General features: G+C 47.7%; 1 protein-coding gene across 1 annotated transcript in view; it reads right to left on the bottom strand.

The window, feature by feature from the left end:
* Positions 1-3,406: 3,406 nt before the first annotated feature.
* Positions 3,407-11,427, bottom strand: part of ARID3A (AT-rich interaction domain 3A) — an 18,072-nt gene continuing 10,051 nt past the window's right edge. The window contains exons 4-8 of the mRNA XM_033136914.1: positions 10,397-10,646; positions 7,459-7,706; positions 5,716-6,021; positions 4,239-4,328; positions 3,407-3,579 (exon numbers count right to left, since the gene is read on the bottom strand). Of these exons, the coding sequence (XP_032992805.1) occupies positions 3,407-3,579; positions 4,239-4,328; positions 5,716-6,021; positions 7,459-7,706; positions 10,397-10,646 (1,067 nt within the window). The remainder of the gene's footprint in view (positions 3,580-4,238; positions 4,329-5,715; positions 6,022-7,458; positions 7,707-10,396; positions 10,647-11,427) is intronic.

Genomic DNA, 11,427 nt, shown 5'->3' with positions numbered 1-11,427 from the left:
CCCCAAAAAAAACAATGTAAAAGGATTTTGCGACACAAGAGGATTGGTGTCAGAAGTGGGATTTTGCAAGCGATATTTCTATATGTATCTATATATATTTCTGGGCTGGTTAGCTGGGGGGCTGGATCCCGAGAACCGTCTCAAGTGAACTGTCTGAAAGGGAAGGGGATAAAACGCAGACCCCAAAATGCAACCTCGCTTTGGTGATGGGGGGGGGGTTTGCCGCATTGTCCCTGCCCGTTGATCTCAGCCGCCAATTTGGGCCCATTCGCTTCAATGGGTCTACTAAGAGGAGGACGTTAGCAGGATCCAGCAACCCCAAGGCCCCCCGAGTCCAGGGCTCATTTGCAAAGTCCTTAAATGCGCTATAGGGAGACCCAAGCAGCAATGGTGGCCCCCTGCTCTCTCTTCCCTAGAGAAATAGTGAGAACGGGGGCCAGTTCAGAGATAGGGGGGCGTTAATTGCTACCATGCTGGAAGTGGGGAACCCGACGTATTCGGGGTGCAAGAAACAGCCGGAACCACGCTGTCAACTCCAAAGGGTTTCGGGGTGCGCTGAAAAACCGCCTAAAACAATTCCGCAAAGGTGTATAAAATCTGATTTACAGACATCTGCGCCTCTGTTTGCTGAGCAGTCGTTTTGGAAGAAGAGGAGCGGGGAAGGAAAGAGCTATTCCCCGACGGGATCTGAGAGAGCTTTATTCTTATTTTCAAAATAATAACAGTCAAAGGACCCGGATGCCGAATTTAAAAGGCTATCGACGCCCCCCAGGGCTGGAATTCCCATTCCAGGAATTGGCAAGAGGAAACTGGGCAATTTTTATTTTATTTTTTAAAGCAGAATCGGTGATTGAATGGAAGAAACGCTCGCAGCGCTACAATTCCCAGGACCTTGGGCAAACTACAGTTCCCGTGAGGTTGCCGGGGTTGGGAAATGTCATGTGCTTTTAATTTATGAATCATACGCAGCCTTAAAAAATTAAAGCCAGCACATGAGAGAAGGGGGGGGGGTGACAGAGAGATGTTTTGAGAGCCCATGTTAGGGGTTTTTTAAATTTAGTGCTACGTTTCGTTAAAGCTGCGTTTCTAGAAATATTTCCGGGGAGGGAAATAGACTAAGAAAAGACCCCGTTTATGGGACACGGACACACACACGATGTTCTGATTCAAGAATCCTCTCCAGTCTGCCCACCCCGGGGGGAACTGGAAAGGAGGAGAAAGGGGTTCGATGAGGTAGATATGCCGAGCTACAGGCAAAACACAAGAAATCGCCGGTGTTAAGACAAGGGGTTCTTTGGTGGCTAGCAGAGAGCCCCAAATATTCGGACCACCTCTTCGTTTGCATCTAAAAGCGGATTTTTTTCCGTTTTTGCAGGAAGTGAGACCCACAACCTCTCCGGTTCCTGCTAAAGTCAAGGACGCGCCCCCTATGTTCAAAGGAAACCACAAGTGGGTTTGGAGGGAGCGGGGGGGGGGGGGGGACAGGACACACAACCCCAAATTTTATCCTCTCCGCAAGTTGCGCCCCCAAAACTTCGCCAAAACCCCCAGCTCGCCACGCTCCTCGGCGACGCCCCGCTGCGGCAAATCTGAAAGAACCGCAACCCGCCCGCCGCCCACCGGCGCCCTCTGCGAACTACGGTTCCCGGGATTATTTGCAGGGAAGCCACGCGCTCCGAACGCAAACAGAGGATGTGACGTCTGAAAGCTAAGTTGAAAAAACGGTTTTCGTCCAGTTCCCGAAAACGGGGACGTCTGAGGTCCCCAGTTTTCTGCGTGTCGCGGAAACATCAAGCCCCGAAGACTTTGCAGAGGTTAATGCTGTGGTTTTTTAAATTATCTGGGGCGGCAGGGCAAGGAAAAACGGTTTTTGATTTTGATTTTTTTTGCCATCGCAAAGGGGAAATGTTTGAGGGTCAGGGGAGCAAACTGCTAAGAAGCAGGTACCCGATTCTCCAATTTCCTCGCAAACAAAAGCACCTGAAACGGAGAGGGGGCAAAGTGCGTGGGCGGGGGCCACCGTACAAAAATATCGTCCTATGAAATCCCGAAGCAATTGCTTGCGCCCCCCCCAGGACCCACCCCATCATGTAGGAAAAAAAAAACACACCTGAGCTCGTCCGTCAGAGACAATTCTCCCCGAGACCCTCCCCGCAAGAAACAAAACAAAAAAACCCTGCCAGTGTTACGCGAGAAGTTTTTTGGGGACGAAAAGTGCAGCCGTGTCGCCATCCGAGGCAATAAGAGGGTAACCGCCGCCCGCCCGCCCCCCCCAAAAAAATTAAAAATGCAAAACGTACAGAATTTGCTCTATAGATCTGCTTTCGCTTTTTTTGGTTGTCTGTTGAGAATAGCATTGCAAAAACAAAAAAGAAGTTTCTATTTACACACACCTGAATTTTCCTTATATATTTCGGGACCGGTTTTCCGTTGCTGTTGTTTTTTTAAATAAAAAAAGGGAAACGGGACAAAACACAACGGCTAAGCTGTCCCACCTCCCTTCCCCCCTTTCTTAAATGCTGTTTGGGCTGGGCGGGTTTTGTTTTTTGTTTTAAATTAAAAGAAAAGGACTTCGTTCAAATGCACGCCGGAGAACAACCCGCACCCTGACGCTGCCCGACGAGAGGTTATCTCCCCGCCACCTCCCGGTAAAAAAATAAAATAAAATAAAAAATAAACTAACACACAGTGCAAAAGTGTGAGTTCGCATGAGGTAAGAAGTTCTCTGTCTACAATGCATTACGTCAAAAAAACAAAAACAAAGAGAGAGATAGCTAAAACCACACAGTGTTTCCCATCTGGCTCAGAAATCATCGACACTCACACACGCCCTCCAAAATCCAGTCTGAAAACTTTCCTTTTTTGTTGTTTTTTGGTTCTTCTATCGATATCTTTAATGCTGGGCATGGGGGAGATATTTGGTGGAAGAGGGGAGAGATAGAGAGAGAGGAGGGAGAGATTAGGACCCAATGCCCCCCCCAAACCCTTCCCCCCCAAAAAAGGTTTGGTTATTTTGGTGTCAAGCTGAAATCGGTTTGGATACCTCCCTCCGTTCCCGGTTGGGACAGCACCATCCCGCAAAAGATCTCCCTGCAGCGATGGCAAAGAGATTCATTTTGGGGGGGGGACGGGGGGTTTGGGGACAGAAGATGGTGCCTCCCTGAGCCCCCTGCCCCCAAACACCCGGAAACGAACAAGGCGCGCGTGTTACATTCGAGTGGGTCCATCTCTCCCCTCTCTCCGAAATCTCCCCAGGAAATCCCCGTTCGGGACGGGCGGAAAAGGGTGGCGAAGCCGTTCCAAAACGGGGACCTTTTCTCGTTGACCGTGCGTCGCCGGGACGGGACAGGGGCTTTCGGCTTTGGCAGGACGAAGAGGAGAAGCGGGGGGGTTTGTTTTTTTTCCCTTAAGGCGAAGAGGAATTGGTTGAGGTAGATGTCGGCGCGGCGGGGAAACCAGTCTGCGGGGCGCCGGCGGCCGAACCGCCCTGCGAGCTGCCGCTGCCGCCGCTTCGGCCGCTGTTGGAGTTTCCTTTGCTGAGGGAGGACGACGGCCCCGGAGTTTGGGCAAACAGCACGCCTGGAGGAGGACGGAAAAAGACACTTGGTGGGCCACCGCAACCCTGGACCCGTTCCTTCTCCCCCACCCCCCAAACACCCAACTGGTCCCTTAATCCCAGCCACCTTATAGCCACCCTGCAAAAGCCGGGGCCGCCACCGTCCGGCGATCCAACCGAGATAGGATCAAGGTAAAGGCACCCCTGACCGTTAGTTCCGGTCGCGGACGACTCTGGGGTTGCGGCGCTCATCTCGCTTTACTGGCCGAGGGAGCCAGCGTACAGCTTCCGGGTCATGTGGCCAGCATGACTAAGCCGCTTCTGGCAAACCAGAGCAGCGCATGGAAACTTTACTATCCCTTTGCAGCAGAGCTGCATTTTTCTACTTTGGTCCTTCGAGGCTGCGAATAATCATAACAATACGCTTTACACTTTAAATATTTGATTCTTTGTCTTCTTTCTTTTGGGGATGTTTGCACCCGTTCTGGGTATTTTCTTTTCATAAAACTTTTTTTTTTTTAAATGCAAAAACCCGTCCTTCACCTGCCCTGCCACCTTTCATCTTACAGGTGTAGGTAAGGTAATCCTGCAACCTTCGGAGCTTGCGACCTTAGCAGACTTAAGACCGGTTTCGTGAGGCTGGCCGAAACCTCCTTTCCGAGGTTTCTCCAACCGCGTTTACCTGTATAAACGATGCCGTTGAGCTCAACCGACATGTTAATGCTGTTCGTTCCGTTGGTGGCCAAATTCATGGCGGAGTCTTGGCGGTTTTCTGGAAGGCAAAAAAAGGAGGAGGTAAGACAGAGAGGCCTTGCCGACAAAGGTCCGTCTAGTTCAAGCTCTGGTTTCCCCAGTAGTGATGTATGGAAGCGAGAGCTGGACCATGAAGAAGGCTGATGGCCAAAGAATGGATGCTTTTGAATTGTGGTGCTGGAGGAGACTCTTGAGAGTCCCATGGACTGCAAGAAGATCAAACTTCTCCATTCTGAAGGAAATCAGCCCTGAGTGCTCACTGGAAGGACAGATCCTGAAGCTGAGGCTCCAGTACTTTGGCCACCTCATGAGAAGGGAAGACTCCCTGGAAAAGACCCTGATGTTGGGAAAGATGGAGGGCGCAAGGAGAACGGGACGACAGAGGATGAGATGGTGGGACAGTGTTCTCGAAGCTACCAACATGAGTCTGACCAAACTGCGGGAGGCAGTGGAAGACAGGAGTGCCTGGCGTGCTCTGGTCCATGGGGTCACCAAGAGTAGGACACAACTCAATGACTAAACAACAAGAAGAAGGGTTGGATTTAGGCAGTTTCTAAGAGTAACTTAGAAGTTGAGGCTCCAGTACTTTGGCCACCTCATGAGAAGAGAAGACTCCCTGGAAAAGACCCTGATGTTGGGAAAGATGGAGGGCAGAAGGAGAAGGGGGTGACAGAGGATGAGATGGCTGGACAGTGTTCTTGAAGCGACTGGCATGAGTTTGGCCAAACTGCGGGAGGCAGTGGAAGACAGGAGTACCTGGCGTGCTCTGGTCCATGGGGTCACTAAGAGGCGGACACAACTCAATGACTAAACAACAAGAAGAAGGGTTGGATTTAGGTGGTTTCTAAGAGTAACTTAGAAGTTGAGGCTCCAGTACTTTGGCCACCTCATGAGAAGAGAAGACTCCCTGGGAAAGACCCTGGTGCTGGGAAGAAGAAGAAGAAGAAGAGTTTGGATTTGATACCCCGCTTTTCACTACCCAAAGGAGTCTCAAAGCGGCTCACATTCTCCTTTCCCTTCCTCCCCCACAACAAACCCTCTGTGAGGTGAGTGGGGCTGAGAGACTTCAAAGAAGTGTGACTAGCCCAAGGTCACCCAGCAGCTGCATGTGGAGGAGCGGAGACGCGAACCCGGTTCCCCAGATTACGAGACTACCGCTCTTAACCACTACACCACACTGGGAAAGATGGAGGGCACAAGGAGAAGGGGACGAAAGGATGAGATGGTAGGACAGTGTTCTTGAAGCTACCAACATGAGTCTGACCGAACTGCAGGAGGCAGTGGGAGACAGGAGGGCCTGGTGTGCTCTGGTCCCTGGGGTCACCAAGAGGCGGATACGACTAAACAACAAGACAGAGGCAGGCGGCCGTTTCCCTTTCTGGAGCAAGACATGCAAATTCCCACACCTGGCGATCGCGTCCCTTGGCTGTTGATGCGGATGCTCATGGGGAGCTGCGTGGTCATGGCCAGGAGGTTCTGCTGGAGGGCTCTCTGCATCAGCCGCTGCTGTTCGTCCGTCACGAGAGCCATCTTCTTCTCCGGGGGCTCCCCGGACTCCAGCTTCTCCCGCAGGTGCTCCAGCGCCGCTGCTTGGGCCACCGCCGCCGCCTGGGCCGCCGCGGCTTGGACGGCTTGGGCCGCGATGGCCGGGTGGCCCGCCAGCGTGACGGGAAGGCGGCCGGGCACGCCGATGGGGATGGCCGAGTCCTCCTCTGCAGGGATTGCAACGACAACAAAATTGAAAGGTCCTTTAGCACAACGACTATTGCATTTTAATCTTTTGTTGGAAGCCACCCAGAGTGGCTGGGGAAACCCAGCCAGATGGGCACGGTATAATTATTATTATTATTATTATTATTATTATTATTACACAAAGAAATGAAAACAAGCGAGACGGGAGAGCGGTACAGGGAGACTTGGAGCCATGGTGGATTTGATCTAAATCAAATCGATTCAAATCACGACTCAAATCAAACCGATTTTCAATCACGACTCAAATCAAATTGATTTCAATCACGATCTCAATTGAATCGATTTCAATCAATCAAACCGATTTCAATCACGATCTCAATTAAATCGATTTCAATCACGATTTCAATCAATCAAATCGATTTCAATCACGATCTCAATCAATCAAATGGATTTCAATCACGATTTCAATCAATCAAATCGATTTCAATCACAATCTCAATCAAATGGATTTCAATCAAGGTTTCAATCACTAGTCAGCAAGACTTCATTAAAATCTTCTTTTTTACAGAAAGACTCATTTTTGCTGGTATCGTCTTAATATTGACAACCAGATGAAAAAGCTTTCATCTTTTTGGAATAATAAGTAGTTTTTACAGTTAAATCAAAGGTTACTGATTTGGTTCTACTATTAGAAATACATAGATAGATGATTATGAAATTATGGTGAGGTTTAGTGAGTTAACCGTTTATATCTGGACAATTTTCCTGCTGTACTTTATTGGAAGGAGAAAAGCAATCATTTCCTGAATGACAATTTAAACAATTTATTTAACCAAAACGATAACATTATAGCATATGTATCCATGTTTGTTAACCGATCTCGTTAAATGATTTTTTTTTTAACAACAGCAACAACAGACTGAGTTTTAGCACACATGAAAAACATAAAACAAATCCTTATTTCCTGATGAATAGCCTTTGGACTATAATATAACTTAAAAAGAAAACTACCTTTAGAAAGATTTTTCCTCCAAAAGCATTTTATTTTGAAAATCGAATATATATATATTTTTAAATGGATTTAAATTCTAAAGACCCATTTTATTTTATTTTACTTAATCACTGATTTATATCCACCCTGTTTGGAGCGGATCTACCCACACATTTTTTTTTTTTTGAAAAGCCACAAAAATGCTTAAAAAAAAAAACCCAAACCGTTGTAAAATATATGCGGGATTCCCCATTAGCTCGTCAGCACCACCTAGTGTCGCGTTTGTATAGTACACTGAAAACGCACTATTTGAGTCTGCAGGCTGGCTGTAAGCAGTAAACGAGACTCCCTTGCTACAACATTTGAGCTTTTTCAGTACAGCTCTCCGTTTTCCAAGCTCCGAAGAGCGTGGCACAAAACGCTCCGGTGGGGGAAACAAAAACGCGCAGGCAATAGGCTGCTGTACCTTTCTTGATTTTCGGGACGGAGGCCAAGGAGCTGCCGTTGGTGGTCGACGGCAACCCCAACGTTGGCACTTGGAGCTTGGGCGAGGACAGCATGCTGTGGGTGCCGCTGGGCGAGTAGGTGAAGATCGATCCGCTGAACCCTTGCCGGCGTCCCTCCCGCCGGTTGCTGTCGATGGCGGCCTGCAGCTCGTTAGGGTTGCTCAGTCCTCTCTTCTCGCACTCGTAGGGGTATAAATACTTCATGTACCTTTGGTGGGGGGGGGGGAAACAGACACACACACACACAAAAATCAACCGTTCACGCTTTATTCGATTCAGCACAGGCCGACAAGATGGGCAGAGTTGGCCCCCTTGGTATCTCGGACCCCCCCCCAAGTGCCCCAGGGGCAGTCCCAGATTGACAGGACCCCCGTTGCTGATTTGATCCCACAATGTCCCGCTTTTCCTTAGGGCGGGAGAAACGTTGGAGGGGATGGAATAGGACGATGCTATTTTCATGGGTCCTTGCCGACAAAGGTCCGCATAGTTAAAGCTATGGTTTTCCCAGTAGTGATGGATGGAAGTGAGAGCTGGACCATAAAGAAGACTGATCGCCGAAGAATGGATGCTTTTGAATTATGGTGCTGGAGGAGACTCTTGAGAGTCCCATGGACTGCAAGAAGATCAAACCTATCCATTCTCAAAGAAATCAGCCCTGAATGCTCACTAGAAGGACAGATCCTGAAGTTGAGGCTCCAAGATTTTGGCCACCTCATGAGAAGAGAAGACTCCCTGGAAAAGACCCTGATGTTGGGAAAGATGGAGGGCACAAGGAGAAGGGGACGACAGAGGATGAGATGGTTGGACAGGGGTCTCGAAGCTACTAACATGAGTTTGGCCAAACTGCGGGAGGCAGTGGAAAACAGGAGGGCCTGGCGTGCTCTGGTCCAGGGGGTCACGAAGAATCGGACACGACTGACCGACAACAACAACAATTTTCACGGGAGAAATGTTGGAGGGGATGGAATAGGACATTCCTATTTTTATTGGAGAAATGTTGGAGGGGATGGAATAGGACATTCCTATTTTTATTGGAGAAATGTTGGAGGGGATGGAATAGGACTTCTCTATTTTCAGGGGAGAAACGTTGGAGGGGATGGAACAGGACGTCCCTATCTTCACGGGAGTAATTTAGGAGGGGATGGAGTTATGTGACCCCCCCCCCCAAGCCAAGGAGACAAGGAATAATATAAGAACTACACATCCATTAGAAGTCAGCCCTGGATAGGGAAGTTTTTTTTAAAAAAAAAATGTTTGATGGTTTATTCTGTTTTTATACATACACACACAAAACCAGGTGCTTTTTCGAATTTTCTGACAGCATTGAAGGACAGGCAAGGCGCTGCTTCTTTTTTTAAGAGAAAGGAAGTCGGGTTTACAGCCATGAAGGAGTTAACAGCTCTCCACCCACTCACCTCCCCCCCACCACCACGGTCCACCACCCCCTCACCACCCACAAATCCTTTTTCCGCCACCTGGTCCTCTGAATTCCAGACTAATTAACTTTAGCCTTGATTAGGGTGGATGTAATAGGTGGGGGGAGCGAATGAGAGAAAAGGAAGAAGAGGAGAGAAGAGAAAGAGAGAGGTGGAGAAAGGAGGGAGGGCGTCAGAACTACTGTATATTCCAGATAATCAGATAATAATTGCAGATTAATGGGAAACAGCTCCAAACCTTAACGCTGGACTCTGGGTACCACTCGGTCTTTGCAACAGAGAAAACTACGCATGATTTGAGATTCTGACCATTTCACGTGGCACAACGGGTCAAAAACTACCGCGATGTGGCAAATAAACAGTTGAATATATATATATATATAAAGGTGAAGGTAAAAGGACCCCTGACCGTTAGGTCCAGTCGCGGACGACTCTGGGGTTGCGGCGCTCATCTCGCTTTACTGGCCGAGGGAGCCGGCGTCCAGCTTCCAGGTCATGTGGCCAGCAGGACTAAGCCGCTTCTGGCGAACCAGAGCAGCGCACGGAAACGCCGTTTACCTTCCCGCCGGAGCGGTACCTATTTATCTACTTGCACTTTTGACGTGTTTTCGAACTGCTAGGTGGGCAGGAGCAGGGACCGAGCAACAGGAGCTCACCCCGTCATTGCGGGGATTCGAACCGCTGACCTTCCGATCTAGGCTCTGTGGTTTAACCCACAGCACCACCTGTGTGTGTATATATATACACACACACACACACACAAATAAAGCTGTACCTGTTGGATGAAAGGCTACATGATTTCTGACAAGATTGAGAATCGCATAACCAAGGACGGAGAACTTTAATGCGTTAAGATCGGAACGTGGAAAATATGAGAAGGCAGGAACGAAGATATTGGAGGTATACTTGAAGGTGCAGACTATGGGAAGCCCGGGAAAATTAATAATTTGGAATGTAATTTGTTTTTTTGTTTTTTAGTTTCTTTTTTTAATTGGATTGGATTATGACCACGATTCGATGGATTTGCTAACTGGCTGCTTTTATTGGGAAATTAATAAAAAACGATTCAATTTTGTTCTTATCTGCGGCTCGTACGGTGCCGTTAGTTTTATTCAATTCTCTCTTATTCGTTAGTTTCATTCGATTCTCTCTTATTCGTTAGTTTTATTCAATTCTCTCTTATTCATTAGTTTTATTCGATTCTCTCTTATTCGTTAGTTTTATTCGATTCTCTCTTATTCGTTAGTTTTATTCGATTCTCTCTTTTTTTTTGTTCTGTTTTGTATTGTAAGAGGGGCGCAGGTGCCGAATAAACATCTATCTAAACGATTCAAAGAAAGGAAAAGGAAAAGGAAAAGAAAACCGCCGCAACGGACCGGCAGCCGCGCCCCTTCCCTAAAGAAGTGGCTCCGGCCCCCGGGGTCGTGCCGGGGGCCGTGCCGGGTTTCGGGTCGAGACTTACTGAGTGCGCAAGGTGAAGGCCGCGCTGGTGATGGAGGTGGGGAGGTTGAGGCCCTTCGTGATCTCCCGCCAGAGTTTCTTGTTGATCACCTCCACCAAGCCGCCCTTCTCGGTCACCAGGACATAGAGCATGTACAGATCGAGGACCTGCTTGGCCATGATGGGGATGCGGTTGACCGGCGTCCCTGCAGACGAAGAGAAAGAAACAAAAAAAATGGTTGGGGTTGGTGGTGGCCCGACTCGCAGCCTCGCTTGCCGGCATCGGCATCAGTGACCAGTCTCTGTCCTTTCCGATGCCTCTCCGAGTGACCGCTGTAGAAATTGGAGTTCTTGGTAATACCCAGAAGTCAATTTTTTTTTAAGAAAATAATTCTTTATTGGTTAAAATCATAAACACACTTACATATACCTCACATACATTTTACATCTTCTAAAATATATACAACTAGTTTCTATTACATTCACACATACTTAAACTTCCAATTATCCTCTTTGCATTTTGTATTATTGCATTTGTATATTGTACAGTTATGTATATCAATTATTTCACAAATTTTGCTTCCTCTTATTCCTTTTCATCTATATCCAGTCAATATCTGCCTTTAGGACTCCATTTATACCATTACTCTCTGGGTATTCCTTAAATAAACTCCATTCTTTCCATAGAGTTTGTTTCATTTGTCCTCTTTATTTTCCACTTGTCTTAGCTGATTGTAAATATTCTAACATTAAGTTTTGCCAATCTGTCATGGTTGGTACATTTTGGTTTTTTCCAATTTCTAGACATTAGCTTGCTACTGTTACTCCATACATACCCAGAAGTCGAAAATTAAAGAATCCAAGAACCCTGGACCAGGCGGGAGATCAGTTTCGAAGTCTTCAAACAGTTTTATTGTTATAGTATTGAAGCAAATTCCGGTCGAAATAAAATTCCGTATGTACAGAGAACTGGTACACCTTGACCGTGAAAATCCCTGTGTCCTGGAATTTATTTCGGCTGAAATTTGCTTCAATACTAACAATAAAACTGTT

This window comes from Lacerta agilis, chromosome 18 (genome assembly GCF_009819535.1).
Source record: "Lacerta agilis isolate rLacAgi1 chromosome 18, rLacAgi1.pri, whole genome shotgun sequence".
Lineage (NCBI taxonomy): Eukaryota > Metazoa > Chordata > Lepidosauria > Squamata > Lacertidae > Lacerta > Lacerta agilis.
Note: the sequence above shows the minus strand (reverse complement) of the source record. Positions and strands in the feature narration are given on the sequence as shown.